This window comes from Arvicanthis niloticus, chromosome 3, assembly GCF_011762505.2.
Source record: "Arvicanthis niloticus isolate mArvNil1 chromosome 3, mArvNil1.pat.X, whole genome shotgun sequence".
Classification (NCBI taxonomy): Eukaryota; Metazoa; Chordata; class Mammalia; order Rodentia; family Muridae; genus Arvicanthis; species Arvicanthis niloticus.
In genome coordinates this window covers 82,885,573-82,908,288 of record NC_047660.1, presented here as the reverse complement: position 1 = coordinate 82,908,288, position 22,716 = coordinate 82,885,573, and the positions used below count along the sequence as shown (strand labels likewise).

The window sequence follows — 22,716 nt, the reverse complement described above, 5'->3', positions numbered from 1 at the left end:
ATTGTATGTGTATGCGTGGGTGAGCATGTGTGTGGAGGGAAGCCAGGGTCTCGCAATGAACCTGGGCTCAGTGTTTTAGCTAAACAGGCTGGCCAGCAAATCCTTTATCCCTCTGTTTCCGGCTCTCCATCCCTTCTGCAGGGGGTACAGGCAGACACAGTCATGCTTTTACATGGGTGACGGGACTCAAACTCTGGTCCTTATGCTTGTACAGCAAGCTCTTTTACAAACGGAGTCATCTCCTCAGCCCCTATGTTCAGTGTTTGATTATAAACATAGCTTCGATAACTTTTGTAGAGACAAAGTTTCATTTCACTAGAGTAGAAACCTAGGAAAGATAAATCAGGGTACAGTGGTAAATATATTTTTCTTCTAAAGGTTTTTTTTTTTTTTTTTGACAGTCTTGCTATGTATTCCAGGCTGACTTTGGATTTATGCTCTTCTTGCCTCAGTCTCCTAAGTCCTATGATTGCAGGTGTGACAACCACATCTGACACAGTTGTAGGGTTTTTTTTAGTGCATGCAGATGTTGGGTTCTGTGTGCAAATATGTTCATGGGAAGGCCAGCAATTGATGTAGGATGCCCTCAATCACTTTTTGAGGCAAGGTGTCTCACTGAACCTGGAGCTCATGGATTCTGCTATACTGGCTGTCTACCAAGACCCAGAGATCCTCTAGTCTCTGCTTCCCCAGCACTGACCTGAACCCAAAACCATGGTATTGCGAGTCAAGCTCAGACATATGCTTATACAAGGAGCACTTTACTGACTGAGCCATCTCTCCAGTACTTGGCTAAATAGTCTAATGTTTTTATTTAGAGTTATGAGCCAATTTGAGCTGAATTTGCATAAGATGCTACAGTTTGCTTAAGGTTAACATTGTGTGTTTATGTATACATATGGATATCCAATCATTTCAATACCATTTAAATTCAAACTTGCTTAAAGTGTTACTGCAAGTGAAAATAGTTTTAATAATAAAAGAATCCTAAGCTGGGCAGTGGTGGCGCACGCCTTTAATTCCAGCACTTGGGAGGCAGAGGCAGGTGGATTTCTGAGTTCGAGGCCAGCCTGGTCTACAGAGTGAGTTCCAGGACAGCCAGAGCTATACAGAGAAACCCTATCTCAAAAAACAACAAAAATAAAAAATCCTTGGCTGGGTATCTGGTAGAGCATGCCCGATGTACTGGGCATGCCCAGTACTGCAAAATAGACAACAAACCAATGTAACATACACAAGAATCCTTATATGATCACTGGATAGACAGACAATTATGAAAACCCAAGTTCCATTTGAAGTATTTGTTGCAGATTTTGTAAGTACTGTTTATTGAAACAATAAAAATGAACAAGAATAAAACAAGAAACTTCTCCAATCTTCAATGCAGAGAAAGAATAATTTCAACAAGAAAAATAAAAGTAATTTTTTAAAATTTCTTTTAAAAAAATTTTTTTAAATTAATTACTCCATTCGTTTACATCTCAAATGATACCCCACTTCCCAGTTACCCTCCATAAGCACCCCATCCCACAGCCTCCCTCAAAAGTAATTGTCCAGAAACATGCTCACACAGCAACAGGGACTCGGATAGTAAAGGAGTGGACAGAGTACTGTAGTTTTCCTAGTTAAATGATAATTCTCATACTATTTTAGAACATCAAATTTTGTTTTATTTTAAAGAACAGGATCCCTTCAGACTGGCGAACTCATTATGTAACTAAAGTTCTTTGGACAGGGTCACCATCAATCACTATGGACCCTGCTACAGGGAATGATTGGCACTGGATATTAGAGAAACGCAACATTGTTCCTAAGAAGCTCTTAAAGCAGAAGGTACAATGCTCAGAAATATTAAAAACTGGGAGTTTCCCTAAGGGAGGGAGAGTCCAGATACGTCATTCTTCAGATGAGCTAGAGGACCTGGACTCAGCAGGTCACCTGGTGCACAGGCTGTGGCTGTACTCCAATAACCCTCTCACCTGGGGACAGGCAATGACAGGTCTCAGTTGTACTATGGCCCAAGTGGCTCTTGAATTACTAGACTCTGCAATCTTTAAACAGAACTTGTGAGATGAGCTTACTAACAGTTCTGAAGCATTTCGGGAAGTTTTGGTACTTGTATAGGGCCTTTGTTGAAGGTTTATCTTCTGCCTATTAATGATGGCAGTCAGCCATAAGATTAGGAGATATGTATAGTCACATACAAATTTGGAGTGTAACTTTTATAAAATTTGTTTAAAATCTTTAAGGAGGCTTAATCCCCATTATATAAACTGGGTGTGGTGGTATATACCTATAATTACAGCATTTGGGAACTGAAGGCAAAGTTCAAGGTCATCCTTGGCTATGTAATGTGTCTGGAGGCCAGCCTAAGTAAAAATCTTTCATCTACTAATTCTTCTTAGGAGAAGATTAGTATGATATATGATGCTTTAGCTCCAGGACTGGAGTGCTGAGATACTAAGAAAAAGAATTAAGAGAAATCTAGGGTTTTATTTATATAACTGGGCATGCGAGTTTGAGGCCATCCTGGTTCACAAAGTGAAATCCTGTCTCTGTTTTATCAACTGAAGTCTCACAAACACTTCCTGTAAGATGAACAGTTACTGCTGGTATAAATGCAGATCTGCAGTAAAGAGTACATCACAAGCAGGCAGCTAATAAAATTAACACACATAAATGACCACACACATCTGGACAGAGTTTTGGAAGGACAACCATACACATCTGGACAGAGTTTTGGAAGGACAACCATACACATTTGGGCAGAGTTTTAGAAGGACAACCATACACATTTGGACAGAGTTTTAGAAAGACATATAATGAAGTATCATCAACAACTATTTTTAGCTGACAGAATTACTGTATTTGTTTACTAATCATTGAACATAAACATTTCTATAGTATTATACACTGCTTGTCAAAGTAAAATAATGATATTCCTACATTTTGAAGAACAATTAAAAATACTGTTCAAAATCTAGGAGTTTGTCTTGTAGCTGAAAACAATCTGAACTGGGCTGGCTGTAAACGGCTGTGGTTTGGCTGTCTTTCATTACGTGAAATATAAAAGTTAGTAAAAAGGAAAATGCTTACAATTTTAAGTTTCAAATGGTCTCTTAGAAATATTATGCAGTACAAAAAATATGTACTGGCTGTGGCAGTGAGTGTGCGCCTGTAATTTCAGTAGTCAGGAGGCTGAGCCAGAGGGATCAAGGGTTAAATGGATTACAGAGGGAGACTACAAAAAAGAGAAGAGCGGAGGAGAGAAAAGACAGAAGAGGGAGGGAAGGGGAGAGGCAGAGAGAGAGGGAGGGAGGAATAGAGAGGGAATGATGACTACCTTATATAAACTGACCGATCAGGGATGATTTGGAATTAATATTAAATCTGAGGCCTTGCTTATCCTCCCTCCCCTTGGCTGGCAATTTCCCAAGTCTTCCCAAAGGAGACAGAGGGCCTGTCTATGTGCTGCTGGGAGTCTGCCAACACTCAGATGTAGCTCCAGAGTTACTTCTTATACCAGCTCCACATGGTGAAATAGGCAAACAAGGCAGAAAGCAAACTTTAATTTATAAAGAAGCCGCCATGCTTGTAGGTTTTAAAGACAAAAAGAAAACCCTATAAATGAAATGTTAAAGATTTAACAACAAAAAAAACCCCCAAAAAACCAAAAACAACAACAACAACAAAAGATTTAACAAATCTTCTAACATTTGAATCTAACCCTGGATAACATCTTATATATTTTAGAATGTTCTTTTTACAATAGAAGATGCTGTCTGTATTAACTGCTTTTGCAGTAATTGAAAATAGAAATCTTAGGGGATTTTTAGACAGCGCACTAGACACTACAGCTCTAGTGTCTAAGGGTTGATACAGGGGTAAATAATATGCTCACAACATGGAAAGTGTTAAAAGAAAAAAGAAGTTTTCTTTTCTTTTTTGTTTCTTGCCTCTCAGGCAGAGAAGCCAGGGCCACTTCTTGCAGAACGGGTCCCACTGAGCAGTATCTAGTTCCTGTCTCATGGGTATTTTGATCAAATCACCACTCAGGGTAGTGACTGAGTGAACACAGAGAGGCAATGAGAAATAGCACAAGGTATTTTTGAGAAGGGGTCTATGGAAAATAAATTAGCCTTTAAACCAAACCAAATAACAAAATAAACTCCTCAATTTTTGTTTTATTTTAAAAATCACGATTATAGATGACTGCTTTCCCAACATTTAGCTTCTTTAAAATATATTTTTCAGATTTATTTTATGTGCACATTTTGTCTGCATGTACACTGTTTGCATACCTGGTGACCATGGAGGTCAGATGAGGTCATCAGATACTCTAGAACTAATATAAGGATGGTTATGAACCACTAGGTAGGAGCTGGGAATTGAACCTGGGTCCTCTGCAAAAACCAACAAGCACTCTTAACTGCTGAATCATCTTTCTAGCCCTTAGTATGTGTTTGAATATTTTGATTGTATGTAGGTATGTACTCTGTGTGCACTCCTGGTGCCAAGAAGCTAGAAGAGGGAGTTAGAGTCCTTGGAACTGGAGTTACTAACAGTGTAAGTCACCACAGGGGCACTGAAAGTAACCTTGGGTCCTCTTTAACTATTCTGAACTGCTGAATTCTCTCACCAGCCACCAATATTTAATTTCTATAAATATAGAAACTGTTCCTATTTATCTACGAAACACTGAGGAATTTCAAGTGCAACTTGAAACCTCTCGTGGGCCCTAAACTATATTTCTCCACTAGAAAGTGAGAATGCTTTTATTATTATTATTTTATTTATTTAATGTATGAGTGCTGTACTGCATATACATCTGCTTGCCTGAAGAGGGCATCAGATCCCCCTACAGATGGTTGTGAGCCACCATGTGGTTGCTGGGAATTGAACTCAGGACCTCTGAAGAGCAGCCAGTGCCATTGCCAGCTCTCCAGCCCTGAGAATATGTTTTAAAGAGAAAGCTTAGCTCCAGGATACTTTTGCCACACTCTGTTTCCTGAATTCTAGGTTCCTGAGATATTAAAAGGCAAGATGTGAAAACACTTCAGTAGTAAAGCTGACGCTATGTGAATCCACTGTGACCATTCACCACAGAGGCTCAAGACTGCTGGAGGGCAGGAGACAGAGAAAGGGGGAGGAAAGAAGAAGGGGGAGCAGATATCTCACAACATTTACTGAATTCTTTTAGCAAATCTGAATACTTTTTCAGAGACTATCAAAAGCCTAGAAGCTAGTGGTGACTTTTTTGCCAGGGTTAGGGGGTTGGGGGGAGAGGCAAAAAAAAGCCTGTATCCTAGGTGCTGAGGTTACAGGTATCAACCACCATTCCAGTGGAAACAGAATTTATTTCATTTTCATTTTATTTATTTATTTTTTCAAATTTTTATTATTCTATTTCTATTTGTTGTGGTTGTGTATGTGAATACATACCGTGTGGCTTCACACATGCCATGGAAGGGTATGGGGAAGTCTGTGGACAACTTCTGGAAATCTGTCTGGTCCTTCCCCTGTGGGTTCCAGAGACTTGTGTGGTAAATGATTTTTACCTTCTGAAACATTTTTATTTTTCTGAGATGGTCCCACTCTGTAGCCCAGGCTGCCCTCAAATTCACAGCACTCCTGTCCTGGTGTCCTTCCTAGGTTGACATCATAGGCATGTCATGGGAAACTCATGGTTTCCCATAGTCCCTTTCTGCATTCTACTTCTTGAAGACTCTCAGAGTGAGATGAAGTATCACTAAAGAAGCCCTGGCTCAGCAGTGAGAGGTGAGGAGCTGCTAGACTCTGCAGCAACAGCAGGAAGGCTGAGGCTTCCTCCAGCGAGTGTGGGTTTGATGGCATGAGAAATGCCAGTAGTCAGGTTTGAGACACTGTCAACAAGTGTTCCTCGCTTGCAAAAGTAGTTGAGAATGTCTGCAATCCTAGGACTCAGGAGACATAGGGCATAGGCAGGAAAATCAGGGGTTCAAGGCCCTGAGGCCCACAGGACCCCCGTCTACAAACAAACAGCAGGCACGAAAACAGAGCACTCCATCACCTTAAATACAAGATGGATAAATTAGCTCACGTTCCACAACTGTCATTTTCATTATTATTTAGGAGGAAATTTTATCAGGTAACATAAAATCCAATGCAAAACTGAAAGATTCCCAGGCATGGTAGCACATGTCTTTTAATCTCCAAGGCAGAGGCAGGTGGAGTTCTGTGAGTTCAAGACCAGCCTGATTTACACAAAAGTCCAAGCCAGTGAGGACTACACAGTGAGACCCAAGGACAGTGTGTCTCAGAAACCCCAAAACAATCAAGAAACAAAATATTCCCCAAACCACTCTCCCCCAAAACAGCAAAAAGAAAAAGCACAATTACAGAACACAAATGTGCCATTCACTATTATTGGGTATAAATTACCAGACTATTTTTCAAAACCTATATAAATTTTCAAGGCCACGTAGTCCTTGAACGATGGCAGGGATAAAGGGAGCTGTGGTGATTTCCCTGAAATACTCACTGAGCACCAACTCTACCCTCCAAGACCATTTTCTCCCACAGTAATTCTGTAATGACTATAGGAACAAAACAAGCATTTTCAGCTTTCCTTCCTAACCAAGTACTCTGAGGTAGGTGTATGAAATCAGACTGTTCTTTTCTAAACTAGTGACTGCAGCTGGCGCTGGAGCAACGTTGCCGTATAAGACCCCAGCAGGCCACGCCCCTGTTCAGTGCTCCCTGGTGAGCACCAGACACTTACCCTCTCATACTCGTCCTTGGCTCTGCTCAGCATCTCCAGGATATCTATGGGCCTCTGGTCACTGCAGCCATTGGCCTGGCTGGGACTTTGTTTATCTCGAGCAGCCTGCTGGGAACGCCGTGTCTCCTCTTCTACCACACTGTAGGAGGAGAACAGGCTTCAGAAAAGTCACTTTACACAACTGGACACGAGCGCCCTCTTGTCCACTTTCTGAGGATAAAGTAAGAGTGTTACATGACACTGTCCTTGCAATAGATAAAGAGCCTGCCTCAGTTACCTCATTCCAGACACACATAACTTAACCACATCACCATCCCATTCACAACAGTGAAGTCCCTTGCCTTTAGAAAGAAAAAATAGTATCTTTTCACGGCGGTAGTAGAAGTAGGTACGTTAAGAAATCCATGTAGGCTCACTTCACCTCTGCCAGTTGGAACTTGGATCTAGGTCTTTTCAAAGACCAAGCAATTTTGCTCGGAGCTAGTTTTTGAGGCTTCTGCCCAACTGCCATGGAGGAGCCATCAGAGAAAGTCAACCCAGTTGAAGACCCAGAAACTCCTCAGACAAAAGATGCAGAGGACTCATCCTATGATTCAGAAGTCCTAGAACCAGAAACACTAGTAAAGGTCATGAAAAAGCTAAACCTCAATCCCAGTGCCAAGGGGCCAGCCCCTCATCATCGAAGGCTCCATCACCAGATTGAGAGCAGACCTGTTGAGAACAAAGTAAACGAATCTTGAGGGAGGTTCAAAGCGCCTTTCCCAAGAGAAGGGTCCGCACATTGCTGTCCGTGCTGCAAGATTCTAGAGCAAGGATGAAGAGATTTGCTCGGATTGAGCAGAGACAAAAAAAAAAAAAAAGGCTTGAAGGCAAGGAGTACAAAGGGAGCAGTGAGCCATTCAGATGTCTCTGCACTTTCTGCCATTATCAAGGATGGGACCCTTCTGAGAATGCTGAAATCGGGAAGAATTAGGACAGTTTCAATCGTACACTGTCCTTCCTGTTGGTGATGCCACACAGCAGATGTGAAAGCTGGTTCTTGTTTGTTTTTAAACATTTCCTGGTGCTGGGGAATCTTCTAACTTGTTAACCTTTAAATTATATAGGATGTGTGACGTTTTGGATTCGTGTGCATGACTTAAATTGAGTGAGAGAATGAGTCAACATTCTAAAAACTTTAGAAGCCTCAAGCCTGGGGCTGAAAAATAATGTAAATAGAATTTGGAGTAGTTTGGTTTAGAAGGTAATTAAATAGGTCTTTGGATACTCTAGTTTGCAGAAGTTTGTAATAAAGGCAATTTTGTTATCTTGAAAAAAAAAATCCATGTAAGTGTCTCCTTTTCTTGTGACTCAAATCCAGTAGAACTAAGTAGTTCTACTTAGACAGCACTAAGACACAGAAGACAGAACAGCACACTGCCTGTGACCAGCCTTGAAAAGGGATGTTGCTGAATCTCTGTAAGCAGACAAAAGGCTCTGTACTAAATACGAGACCACACTCAGGGTGGTTAGGAGTATGTACTTTATTTTTATTGGCTCTATTTAATTCTTCACTTCAAATTCTACAAGGCAAAGGTCTCACGTTAAGAAAGCCACTGATGGGTTTGGGGATCTCTCTTTTTACAGGCATACATTTTAAAATAATATCCTTGCTCCTCACCATAGCAAAGGTTTGACGTAATTCAGCAATTTCAGTACATGTTAGGAACTAAAAGCTGGATGGGGACCACACAGGTATTTTATTTCCTGTGTTGATTTTAATAATGCAGGTAATTTTACAAAATGCATTCAGATTTCAGTCACTTCCTGCCATGGATCCGAGTCTCACTTGGTAATTGTGTTAACTGAGAAGTGATACACAATGATGACAGGCAGCTAACCTAACAATTCAGGAACACAAGACTTATTCTGAAAGGACGTGAGAAATATGAGTGACACGAGCAACTTTAATAAGGCAAGGTCACCCAGCATACCGTCAATTTAACCACAACTGAACAAGAATAGCCTGCCCAAGTCTCCTCATCAGTCATCAGTGTGTGTGTGTGTCAAAGATGCTCACTGTTTAAACAATATCACTTAAAAAAAAAAAAAAAAAAAGATCGTTCCGTTGGTAAAACACTTGCTTTGCAAGCATAAGGACCTGAGTTAGAGTTCTAGAACTTATGTAAAAAGATGAGCTGGCTCAATTGATAAAATGCTTGCTGTGGTCTGCAGACTGAGTTCCTGGACAGTAGGACTATACAGGGAAACATTTACTGTTTTCCCTCTGCCCACCCCACATACTTCCACACAGGGGAGTGCTCACTGGGGGAGGGGGGGGGAAGAAAGCAAAAGAACCCAGAACCACCAGCACTGGGATGTGCTCACCCAGAATGGGCAGGGCCCCATTAATCATTAATTAAGAAAATGCCCTACAGGCTTGCATATGGCCTGACCTTATGGAGGCCTCAGTTGAGGCCCCCTCTTCTCTGAGGACTCTAGCTTGTGTCAGGTTGACACAAACTAGCCATCACAGAGACCTTGTCTCAAAACAACAAACAAAAACCCCCAACAAAAATCCCAATCCAACCCAACCCAACACAAAAAAGATGTTATTGCTCCAGCACCATGTCTGTCTGTCACCCACGCTCCCAACCCAGACAGTCCTCGACTCAGCCGCAGAAGCTCTGAGCCCCAATAAACTCTTTCTTCACAACAAATGAGGAGGAACTAAGGCTTCTCAAAGTCCAAAAACATACACGTCGGACAGTAAGAAAAGGGACAAAACCAGCTTTCACAAGCTCTACAAAGCTTATCCAGCCATTTCTGAGCAAACATTCAACGTTTTAACGTTAAGTTTAGATCCCTGTCATTGACAAAGAGCATCCACATTTTAGATCTAGTAAGTTTAGGCAGTCAACTTCCTACATGGCTTCTCAGCTTTGAGTTGAAGAATTTCTATTATACAGTGACTATCAAAGGAGTTATGAGAAGAACTATATAAAAAAGAATGAGGGCTGACTGACAGACATGCTTATCTATTGTGGTTGTCGGGACGTGCTAAGCAGTATGCTACTCCTGCCTTCGCCCATAGACCAAACTCACTTGTTTAAATATATAAGATGGCAAAGTTTTAGCAGCATCTTTAGTGAGATGATACTGTGAATTACATAGAGTATGCAGGGAGATATATAATAATAAAAGATTTTTTTCCTCCTTCTTTTTCTTCAATCTTTGGTGATCAGGGTCATTCATCCCAAAGTTAGTGGCAGTATCTGTGAGGCATTCTCTTTAGATATAAAAAGTCATTATCAACTGTGCACACTTTAATCATACAAGGTCTCCCAATCCCTTTTTATGTAGTTGAAATGTGCTATGTCATCCAGGCTGGTCTTAAAATCACAATCCTTTCACCTTAGCACTTGAGCACTGGATTACAGACACTGTAATCACTTTTAGTAATTTCCTTCACTTCCCATTTCTACTTCAGGGATTAACACAGCCTGTTCGGATGGGCCTTCAGTCTTCAGTGCCAATAACCACTGAAGGTTATTATCTGGAGTGCCACCAAGGCTCCCAGAAAACACTTCAAGATGATTTTCCCTCAGTAGTTGTCAGGGCTCACACAGACATATTCTTTGTGGCAGAAGAACATCAATCTATTGATACATTCCAAAGTTCTCCTCCTTTAGTTGTCTTCTAAGCTCCTGACATTTTCAAAACAAAACAGAACAAAAAAAAGCAAGTATCAAATAAATGCCTTGCTTGAGGTCATGAGGCAGGAACCCCGGGATGGCACTGATGGCTCCCTCTGCGAGACAGACTCTCAGAGACAGCATATCTGTTCTCAAGTGTGATGTGCTCCACTCCATAATACACAAGGTCCTCTGTAGGCATCAGCCCATGCTCCTGAACTTCTAGCTATGTACCACACCTACAACCATGAGCAGCGTAAATCTTTGTCTTCATAAATTAAATGAACACCACTGTTGAGAAGTAGTGAAACTTTACAGACAAAATGTTTTAAAAGGAAGTGTGCTTCTACAAAGCTGACACTCTCTCTAGAAAGACTGACTGTCAGCTTACAGGCAGTGAAGTCCTGAAGGTGCAGCTTGTGGTAAACACACCTGGTCTGCCTTGAAAGCTCACACAGCCAGAGGAGGTGACAGAACATCGAGATTAACATTCAATCAGGACACACCAGTAGACCTGGGTTATAACTTGGCCTTTGTATGTAAGCATACCTAGAATTGAGGCTACTGATTAAACTATTATACTTTCAGGATGATTAACTAAAAGTTAAAAGAATCAAGACTATTTCCCTCCAAACACAGATATAAACCTTGAAGAGAGTGACAGAATTTTGACTTGGCAGGAGAGTAAAGACTTCATTGCAGATTCACGCAAAAACTAAAGAGGAAGCCAACATATGCCAGAGCAGACTGCCCACTGCACATTTTGCTCTAAGTCTGTATCATCCCAGGCCCCACCTAGCACTAGTGTCTTGGGCTCCCAGAATTCAGATGGGCAGTCTTGCTAACTTGTTAACTCAAAAGCTAACTTCTACAGGCTAGCACAGGAGTAAAAAGCCATCCTTTAGATCATTAATTCAATGAAAATTATTTTCTAAATTTCAAGATTGTGAGTCTTAAATATCTTCTGGAAGACTAACTGTACATGCTGGAGATTGTTAAACCCAGCCTGTGCTTAAACCAAGCCCATCTAAAGGATATGTAATCTGTGTCAAGCTACCAAACACAGCAGCACTCATCACAGTAGAGATTAGTGTATCACGGTACATGGTGGTCAGGCTATGTCCTGATGCACCCCATATTCATTGTCAGGCAATCTGGCAGCTGTCCCTGTTAAACTGAACTGTCTGTAGGACTGGATACAGTGGATAAGTGCTACAAAGGGAAATTTAATAATCTAAAAAGATGCTGTTAACATTAAATTATTAAACAAATATCCTTACATTTGTAAGTAATAATCACAAACATCTAATGTATACACACACACGGATTAAAAGGGAACAGACATTGTAAATATACTAGAACTAATAGGACTGATTACAGGTAATTTTAGAAAAATAAAGTCTGCTTTTGTCAAACTTTTGGGAATAAAAAGGAAATTAAGAGGGATATGAGATACATTAACTAGGGAATATTAGTGCCGAAGAGCAGCTGGGATCAAGTAATGCTTCACCTCTCATTAATCTATGGAATAATATAAATACTTACTCAGCCATGAGTTTTGCTATGCGATGACAGTCATTCTTGTCATAAAACCAGATACTGTATATTGACACTTGAAAAACAAAGAAAAAAAGAGATAAGCATAAGATTCTCAAGTTTGAGTACATGAACAATGTAATACAGGACTCACCACCAGATCTTCGAATTATTAGTAATCCCTCTAAAGAAAAACAAAAAAAGGAATAAAAGGAAACACAAAACCTTTCTCCAAAGCTGTTAGAATCAGGACAGGCAAGGCACTCAAGATGTTAATAACAAGAACCAAGTGAGGCTCAGTAACATATGCCTCTAATCCCAGCTACTCTGGAGGCTGAGACAGGAAGACTGCTAGTTCATGGCCAGCCTAGGTAACTAAGCAAGGCTGTCACAAAATCAAATTTAAAAATCTGTTGGGAATATATATAACTCAGTGGTGCTGGGGTCATCCCCAGTGGACCCCCCCCCCAAAAAAAAACCAAAACATAGACATACACAGACCCTCCCCCACCTTCCCCTTACACGCGCGCGCGCACACACACACACACACACACACACACACACACAGAGTTTTAAACATCATAATCTGCCACTAAATATCAAATGCACTATTACTTACATATTATCAAGAAAGACTGCTGATTAAACTAAGATTCAATCAGTATGGACGATAATTCCAAACTAACAAGAAAGTAAAACCAAGTTCACTGGCTAGACAAAAAGGAGAATTTGTGAGTTTCTTGAATCTTAATTAGAATAAAATTAAACTACAATGAAAAAGTTTTAAGAGAAAGTTTTGAAATAACTGTTTCTACATGCTGTCAACTGACCAACTGCTAACACATGCTGTGAGTCTGGCACACTTCTTTTGCCACCTTTTCTTATTCCTAAGAAATAAGAAAAGGTGGTCCACACAATCAAAGACTTAAAAATTGTTGTTGCAAGATAAATGACTTTTATCATAAAAGATGGCAATATATAAATTAGCTATTACAGCAGTTTTTGAATACAGTGTGTAGAAATACTGAAGATGTAAGTCAAAATACACAGAGCACACAGCTGAGGAAGGCCTACTGACTGCTGTAATATACCACAGGGATATAGTCCATCATCTGGAGGTAAATCACTGGGCCAGGAGTTTGAGGCAGCTGGGCTCACTATGCCTACAGTCAGGAAGCAAAATGCTGTATGCTACCGTGGAGCTACTTTGTCTGGAAGTTAGAGCAAGTCTTTCTACACCAATGAACCTAATCTAGACTAATTTCTCAAGGGCATATCCAGAGGCTTGTCTCCTAGGTGACACTAGATCCTGTCAGGCCGACAAAGCACTAACCATCATATCATCTAATGCGCCTGTTTTTTTTTTTTCCTCTTAGACACAGCTTCCCTCTAGCCAGGAAGCTTTTCTATCTTTGTAAATAGCAGTAGAACTTCTTGTATTTATCTGTTTCTGGATTTTTTTCATGTCCATTTATTTGTCTATTTCTATAATGTCTTGATTAGGATAGTTATAAAATAGGCCTTAATAATGAGTAGAGTTACCATGTACTTTAAGATGGTCATAGTGTTCTATTGCTGTGAAGAGACACCATGACCAAGGCAACTCTTATAAAAAATTTTTAATTGGGACTAGCTGGTAAGCCAGGGACAATTCAGAGGTTTAGTCCATTATCATCATGGCTGAAAGCATGGCAGCATGCAGGTGCTGGAGAAGGAGCTAAAAGTTCTACATCTTGATTGACAGACAGCAGAAAGATACCATAAGCCACTGGCTTGGCTTGTGCATCTGAGCCCTCAAAGCCCTCCCCACTTTCTCCAACAAAGCCATATCTACCCAAGCAAGGCCAGACCTCCTAAAGTACCCTTCCCTGTGTGTCTATGGTGGCTATTTTTTCAAACTACCAAAGACTGTTTCAGTTTTTAAAGCCTTTCATGTAAAAATTTATGTTAAAATTTAATTCCCAATACCTGTATGGGGAGGATTTTTTCTAACATTTATTTATTTATCTAATAGGGTTTTGTAGTTTCAGTAGTTTTTAGATAGTCTTCTGATGTACTCAGGCTGACCTCAAACTCTTGATCTTCCTCCTTCTGCAAGTGTGTGCTACCAAACTCAGATTAAGGCATTTTTTTGTTGTTGTTGTTTCTATCATGTTGGTAGTACATAAAAATGCAATAAATTTGACTTGTTTTCTGTGGTAGGAGGGGCTACATCCAAAGCCCTGCACTCTAACTGCACATAATCCCCAGCGCTGCAACTGATTTTTTTTGTCTTGATCTTATACCAGAGACTTTATCAAACTCCTCTGTCCCTCTAAGAGCTGTATATGTACAATGATATCACTTTATTAGGGACAGACTGAGTTCTATAGTATTTTCTTTCTTGGCTCATCACAGTAGTCCCAGTGTCGGTGACAGTCTGTCTCCACAGCAGTGGTGAAAATGTGCATCACAGCCCAGCTCTTGGTCGCAGAGGAAAAGCATTTAGTTCTCTACCACAAGCACAGATTATTAGCTGCAAGTTTCTGTAGGTATGCTTCACCATGGAAAGTACTGGTTCATTTCAATTTTTAAAAATTTTCCTTTTGGGCTGGAGAGATGGCTCAGCAGTTAAGAGCACTGACTGCTCTTCCAGAGGTCCTGAGTTCAATTCCCAGCAACCACATGGTGGCCCACAACCATCTGTAATGGGATCTGATGCCATCTTCTGGTGTGCCTGAAGACAGCTACAGTGTATTTACATAAAATAAATAAATGATTTAAAAAATTTCGTTTTATCAAGAATAAACAATGGATTTTATTGAAAGGTCCTGTGATCATGAGGTCTGGGTATATGCTGAACTCTAGAACACTTGCCTATCTTGTGCTCGGCCCAGTCTCAAAAATAAAACAGTAACAAAATCCATATGCTACTTACTTCTTCTTTAGCTTACTGACTTGGCAGTCTCCACCCCCTGACTTTCAACATGAATCAACTCCCCCTATCTGGAATGGAGCCTCGGGGGGGGGGGGGGGGGGGGGGCGGCGGCTGAGCACACTTCTCAATATAGTAAGGCACTTTTTTTTTTTTTTTTTTTTTAAGTTTTCTTGTTTTGTCTTTGTTTTCTTTGGTATTAGAGTAACAGTGGTCTTACAGAAATATTTAAGAAGTATTCCTTTGTTTCCTACTTTTTGAAGAGACTAACACTAGTAGTAATTCTTTCAAATTCTCTAGTAAAATAAACTGTGCCTGGATTTTTTTTCAGGAACCTATAAGTTACAAATAAAATGTCTTTAATGTGGGCTAGCAGTATTCACGCTGTTTACATTATCTTGGTTGAGTGTCATTGTTTGTGAGCTTTTAGGAGTTATTCCATTTCTTCTAAGTCATCAAAAGTTTGATGAATGTGAAGTTGTTCATCAAAATCTCATGTATCTTAACAGTTGCAGGGTTTGCAATATCTCATCTTTTCCCCCTGACAGACAAATCTGCTTTTGTTCTTTGAAACTGGCCCTCACTTTGAAGCCTATGCTACCTGGAACTCCTGTTTCAGGATCCTCTTTGCAGGACTTACAAGCATTTGACGCTATGCCAAACTCTAAACTTGTGTCTGTACTCCTTACTTTTGTTAAACAGTTTATTAATTATATTGCTTTTTTTTCATAGAACAAGCTTTTTCCACTTTGATTTGTATTCTCATTTTACAATTTTCTCCCTTTTGTATGTTTTGAGTTGATTTTATGTCCTCTTCCTCCCCCTCCCCCTCCTCTCTCCTCTTCCTCTTACTCCTCCTCCTCCTCCTCCCCCTTCTTTTATAACTTAGATACAGTCTCTTATAGCCCAGGGTGGCCTCCTAATCCCAAGTGCTGGGATCACAGGCATGTGCCAGCACACTTGGCTGTCTCTAGTTTCTTGGAGTAGGAATTTAGTAGGTTCTCAATGCCACACAGAAAGGCAGGTAACTATCATTAAATTAAAAAACAAAAACAAACCCAACAAAGCTCCTCTTGCCATTCCCATCTTGACTTCCTCCTGGAGGGAGGGAAATACCTCCCTGGTGGTCACTTCTTATCAGCAGAGCTTCCAATCCTTGCCAGGTTTGGTTGGTTTGCCCTAGCATTGTTGGCCCAAGTCCCGTGCAATATATGGGAGGCCAAGTCCACCCGGGCTACCTTCTGTTGCTAGGCAGGCTTGCATCGTGTTAAGATTGTGAGAGACAGCCTCCTGCTGGGTTGGTCACCTTCCTTTGTCTAGCCTTCAGAGTTCTTTATTGCTTTGTAACATTTCCAGGTTTTACAGTTGTTATTGATACGAGACGAATCATTTGCTAGACTGTTCAAATTGTGCTATGCATTTTTGTGGTTGGAAAACAGGAGTCTAAGAGGACAACTATTTGGCTTATTAATAAACGAGAGAAAAAATAGTTTTAGGACCAGAACATAGGCTGGTGCATTCCTAGACCACCTGCCTTGCCACCCCACACCTGGTACCTATATCTCACTGCATTAAAAGTAACTTAAAACTAAATTATACACATGTGTATATTTACAATTATTTATGTCTGTGTCAAAGCATGCATATAGAGGTCAAAGGGCAACTTACAGGAAGTTGGTCCTCTACTTCCACCATGTGGGCTCTAGGGATCCAGCTTGGGCCATTAGGCTTGGCAGCAAGTAACTTTTCATGTTTAGTCATCTTGCTAGCCCCATAAAACTTTTAATGCAATGCAAGTAGTGACAGAGTTTCTCTGTGTAGCTGTGTATTCTGAAACTCACTCTGCAGACCAGATCTCATCAAACTCAGAGATCCACTTGCCTTTGCCTCTTGTGACTAAAGGTGTTCATTACCACTGCCCATTTTTACTACTTTAAAAATAATTGAAGTAGTGAATTTCAATTATTTTTAAAGACCAGAGAAATACAAAGGAAAAAAAAGAAGCTATGTTAAAATTGTATATTAAAAGGATAGCACGAAGCTGGGAATGGTAGCATGCATAATTAATCCTGGCACTGGGGAGGCTGAAGTAAGGGGATCATAGATTTGGGACCAGACTGAACTACAACAGCAAGACCATGCTTCAAAGAAACAAGCAGCTGTCGGTTGTAGCTCAGGTGGCAGAGTGCTTGGCTTGTCTGGCCTAGTATTCGAAAAGTCCTAGATTTGATCCCCAACACTACACAAAACCAAGTGTGCTAGTGAATGCCTGTGTTCCCAGCACTGAGAGGCGGAGGCAGGAAAGTCATGAATTCAAGGCCGTTTTCAGTTATATAGAGAGCTTGCGGTTAGCATGAGATATATGTGGCCCTGATCAAAGGCATGCACACGTGCCAACAAACTTAGAAAATATAATATAAGCACGAGAAATTGTATTTTGTATTTTTATTTACTACATTCATTTTCTGTGTCAAACTTCTGATCCCTCTGCCTCTGTTTCCCAAACAGTGAGTAGGTGTGAGTCATCACACCTGGCTTCAATACATTTTATTCATTTTGTTGACAATGAAAAATTTCCTTTTGCTCATGCATGCAATGATGACAAATAAATAGTATATTACTAGTAATGAGTGGTGGTAAATTTTTTTTTCCAGACAGGGTCTTACCCTAAGCTAGCCTCACAAACTTTTCTTTCTTTCTTTCTTTTTTTCTTTCTTTCTTTCTTTCTTTCTTTCTTTCTTTCTTTCTTTCTTTCTTTTTTTTTTTTTTAAAGATTTATTTATTTTATCTATATGAGTGCACTGTAGCTGCCTTCAGACACACCAGAAGAGGGCATTAGATCTCATAACAGATGGTTGTGAGCCACCATGTGGTTGTTGGGAATTGAACTCAGGAGCTCTGGAAGAGCAGTCAGTGCTCTTAACCTCTGAGCCATCTCTCCAGCCCCATAGATATTTTTTGTTTGTTTGTTTTTTTTTTGTTGTTTTGTTTTTCGAGACAGGGTTTCTCTGTGTAGCCCTGGCTGTCCTGGAACTCACTCTGTAGACCAGGCTGGCCTCTAACTCAGAAATCCGCCTGCCTCTGCCTCCCAAGTGCTGGGATTAAAGGTGTGTGCCACCACTGCCCGGCTCAAACTTTTCTTAAAAACATGTTATTAAAAGCTGGGTGTAATCAAGGCTTGTGCCTAATAATTTACTCATGAGGCTGAGGCAGGAGGATCAAATTTGAAGCCAACCTGGGCTATGTAAAGAGATCTTAGTTTTAATAAAGTTTTTTTTTTCAATCCCCCTTTAAACAAATATTAAATAACACCTGTAAAGATATTATTGGGAAATAATCAATCTAGGGGCTGGAGAGATGGCTCAGTGGTTAAGAGCTCTGGCTGCCCTTCCAGAAGTCCTGAGTTCAATCCCAGCAACCACAGTGACTCACAACATTCTGCAATGGGATATGATGCCCTCTTCTGGTGTGTCCAAAGACAGCTACAGTGTATTCATATAAAGAAATCTTTAAAAAAAAGAATATATCAATCTATAAAGCCAATTAATAAAGGTTATTTTGATGGCAAGTTATTTGTTGCATACTGAATTAAGACCACTTCTGCAAGACTTCACATCAAATCATTTGACAAACTGCTGCTTAATTTTTATAAAGGTTTTAAGCTAGATTTTTCTACTGTTACTGCTGTAAATTATAAGAATAAACAGAGTAAGCAAATGGCTTCATTTAATGACTAAAGAACAGGACCAAGAATGTCTTCCATGTTCTGGGATAGGAAACCCCAGTGACACTAAGACTGCCCTAAACTCAGACTCTGTGTGGCCACAGATCCTTATGGTACCTGGACATGTAAGGTCGCTTCCTATGCTGGGACCCAGTTTTAAAAATTCTATTCACAGAATTTCAAAATACTGCATGTGCTTCCAATGAACAAGGAACCTCGAAATATTTTATGTAACATAAATGAACAAATCTGATATCTCAATGGAAGGAACACAGAAGCTGCCTTGTTAGAGAAAATGATTCCATATATCTACTACTGGGTCTAGAAGCTAAATCTTACCTCAACATTACGTAGATTACATCAAGGCTTTCAAAAGAGTCCATATATGGCAATTACAGGCAATTGCCTTTCTTTAAATATCCCCCTTTCCAACCTTGGCTCAGAACACCTAAAACACTAAAGCCCTGATACAGAAGATTCCACTTCCCACATACTACACAATCTGCATCTGGACACAGTCATGTGAACAACAGTGCTGACAAAGTACTTATAATATGGAATGTATCAGGTATGGAGAGTGACACAAAGCTCTTTCTGGGTTAAAGAGCCAGGAATTCCACATTAAACTACTAGAAAGAATTTCAAATTGAAATCCAAAGTAATTTCACCAGAGCTGCCAACTTCAGGCAAATTTTCACTTAAGTCACCCTTCCTCTTTCAAGAAATTCCATGTAATTTAGTAGTGAGACATTTGCTTCTATACTTGTCCATTGTCAAAATAAACTGCCAAAAAAGAACCAAACACTTTCAAAGGCATGTTTGCAGAAGAAACAGATAAGGAGGCCAGAATGATAGCTTAATGGGCAAAGGATAAGAGTCACACTCCATTCTGCCAGAAGCAGACCTGTAGAGGTTCAGAGACGCATCCAAGAATCAGTGCTGTCTGCCAACATATCAAAAGCTCAGTGCATGTAACTGGCAAGAAAGCTCAGGAGCTGCCACTAAGCCTGTCACTGTCACTAGTGAGGAAAACCAGATAAGTCTGACAGATAGCTGAGACACAGAGGACCCTGTCTCTAAACCCAAGTTAAGTATTCTTAAGAGAATACGTACACTCAAAGGTCCTACACATGGTGCCAACAATTCGTGCTGAGACATCCTGAAATAATCTCCTCTGATTAACTGTCTCACAAAAGAGTCAGGCTTTTGACAATGTAGTATTATTTTCCTACAGCAAATAATGATTTGTACCTGTTTCACAGATAGTTTTTCTCAAGATCAGAGGGAATTAGTTGGTGGACACCCACCATAGATTTTGACAGCTAGCCTTAAGTCAGTCATACATAATGGCAGTAACTGAAAATGTAGGGAGTATAAAATAATATTGTACTTCCATGAAAAATATCAAGTACAAAATATCCTCAATCAAATGTTTCCCCTACTTTTCAACTGGGGTCCTTTTGGAAACTGAAAAAAAAAAAAAAAAAAAAAAAAAAACCAAAAACAACAACACAAAAAACCTGTTAAAAGCATTTGGATTATCTAAAATTGAGAAAAACATAAGAGCTGATGAGGAAAATGTTCTATTTTTCAAAAAAGCCCCATATGAGGGCCAAGCTACTTACTATAATTTGGTATTAATTTTATTCAGCTATATTTAAACTGTACATACATCAGAATTCAAGTAATGTGGAGACTTTGCCAAAACCTTGCAGAGTTCTAGAGCTTCTGTGACTCACTCCTGTGTATCTGTTGTCTTGTTTTGCTGATCATTTATACCTGACCTATTTTCTAAAAGGATATGAGGAGGTTGGTACTTTTCTTCATACAGAGACAAGAAGAAAAGGAGGACTTCTGGTGGCAGTGTTAAGAGTTATAAAACTTCTGGGGGATGGAGAGATGGCCCAAGAAGTAAGGGCACTTGTCCCCAAGCCTGATGACCCACCTCCAATCCCTGATTCACATGCTAGACTGCCATTATTACCCACATAACCCTTTACCCCCGCCCCACACACAGGCACACACTAAACAACAAGGAGGAATTAAGAAAAGAAAAAGAACTATGAATTTCTAAGTTGGAGATATAGCTTAGTGAGATAGCACTTGCCTAGCATGGGGAAGGGGAATGAGGGGGGAAAGGAGAGAGAGACAGATTTTTGATCAATTTATTTTTGATCAATTTCCTGAGTTCAATTCCTAGAACTGTGAAAATAAGAACCAACTCCCAAAGTGGAAATAGTTCTAAAGCTGTAAAGCAGGGCTTGAGAGACTGACTCAGTGATAAAGACACTGCTTTTGCAGAGGACCTGCATTCAGTTCCTAAGACCTTCACACCTGCCTGCAACTCCAGCTCCAGGGGCTCCAACAGCTTCTGACTTCTAAAGAAACATGCACACACACAAACTCACATAGGCACACGCACATACATGTACATAAATGAGACTTACAGATATGAAGATTTCCTATAATAGGAAACAAAAACAAGAAAATGGGCTTTCAATAGTCAAATACACTTTAATAATCAGAAATGTAACACTGCAGCTATAGAAACAGCAGTCTCTATGCTGACAGATCATTTCCTTTCAGAGAAGAATAAACCAGGCAGCCCCAGTATGGAGCCAAAGCCAGACTGGCTTTTGATTCTAACAAGAGATACTTGGCAGGCTGTGAGCACTTAGACAGTGAGGAGAGGATGCTTTGTATCTGCAAGTAAGGCTGGCAATAGTGGTACAGTGGCTTACCCCTTTTGGTCCAAAGGACAGTCACCTCAGAACACCAATACACACTAAGGTGGCAGAGAAAGAGCCCCAATCCTAAAATCTAAGCGGTGTGATTTATTTACTGAACACTGAGTGGAAGACTTGAACCATATGACTTACAAATGCCACTCGCAAGCTAGGCATGACTATGGGTGCAACCCAATGCTGGGCACGTCCACCACCTGCTAGCTATCTACTTGTTCTATGTTCCACCAATCTATCATTTTAGTATACTGGATGGGAAGATAATGAGTGGGAAATGACATTTGGCACCTATAGATCCAAATTTCTGTTTAGGACTTCCAGGAATCTACAGTTAGAATGTTGGGATATAGGTCTAATTATGGTTTAAGACACAAACCTCTTTCTCCCTTGACTTCTGCTTTCCTATACATTTTCTTACTAGTTTATTACTAGATCATCCAAATCAGAGTTGTGAGCACAAATACCGATAGGATATAAGAGACTTCAAGAGTACTGTGCAATTGGTGATGGGCATGTCCTACCCAGAATTTGGCTGAGATCAGTAATTGCAGTGATGTTAGTACTACATGGTCATAGAAATCAGGTATGTGGGGATGTGCCTGTGGCTCAGCTGGTAGAGTGTGTGCCAAGCATACACACGGCCCTGGGCTCTATTTCCAATACTGCATAGACAGGGCATGGTAGTACATGTCTGGAAAACTAGCCCTTGGGAGGTTTAGGTAGGAGAATCACTAATTCAGAGTCATCCTTAGTTACACAGAGATTTCAAGACCAGCCTGGGCATATGAGTCTTTACAACAATAATAATGGGTAATAATAATGATGATAACCCGGGGTCTGTGTGTTTAAGAACCAAATATATAATTTTTGTATGTTGGTAGCAAATGTTTATCCCGTGTTTTCCTTTAATTCAAAAGACAAAGCTGATTGTACCTGGAAACAGTGACTTTTTTGTAACTGAGATCTGCTTGGAGCCCCAGGCACTGAACATGCAGAGCTCAGTCGTGAGGCTTACGTTTCTCACTCCACAGGGCTTTGTTCTTGGGCTAGTGGTTACTTTGTGCTTCAATTTTTATAGCAGTAATGAATTTCAGTTATATAAATACAACCTTAAATCTATATACATGTTGATATATTTTTATCATTTAGATATGTGACTATGCTTTATTACTTCACAAAAGAAAAACAATGTAATTGTCTAACTTACAACTAAGATAACACTGGAACACAAAGATAGAAGCTGCTTTTACCCAACCTTAGGGGAGGAAAAGCCAGTAGTGAATCTTAATAAAAATAATCCCTTCTGAACATTTTGAAATCTCAAGGATTCAAAAGCTTAGTAAGAGGGAGTCTGGAGTGGTTCT

At 40.1% G+C, this 22,716-nt stretch overlaps 1 protein-coding gene and 1 pseudogene across 2 annotated transcripts in view; one reads left to right on the top strand and one right to left on the bottom strand.

The window, feature by feature from the left end:
• The window catches only part of Dcp1a (decapping mRNA 1A), a 47,420-nt gene that overhangs the window by 12,185 nt on the left and 12,519 nt on the right, over positions 1 to 22,716 (bottom strand). For both annotated transcript variants that reach the window (XM_034497319.2, XM_034497320.2), the window contains exons 4-5: positions 11,980 to 12,046; positions 6,761 to 6,899 (exon numbers count right to left, since the gene is read on the bottom strand). In XM_034497319.2, the coding sequence (XP_034353210.1) occupies positions 6,761 to 6,899; positions 11,980 to 12,046 (206 nt within the window). The remainder of the gene's footprint in view (positions 1 to 6,760; positions 6,900 to 11,979; positions 12,047 to 22,716) is intronic.
• On the top strand, positions 7,270 to 7,834 carry LOC117705043 (developmental pluripotency-associated protein 3 pseudogene; annotated as a pseudogene).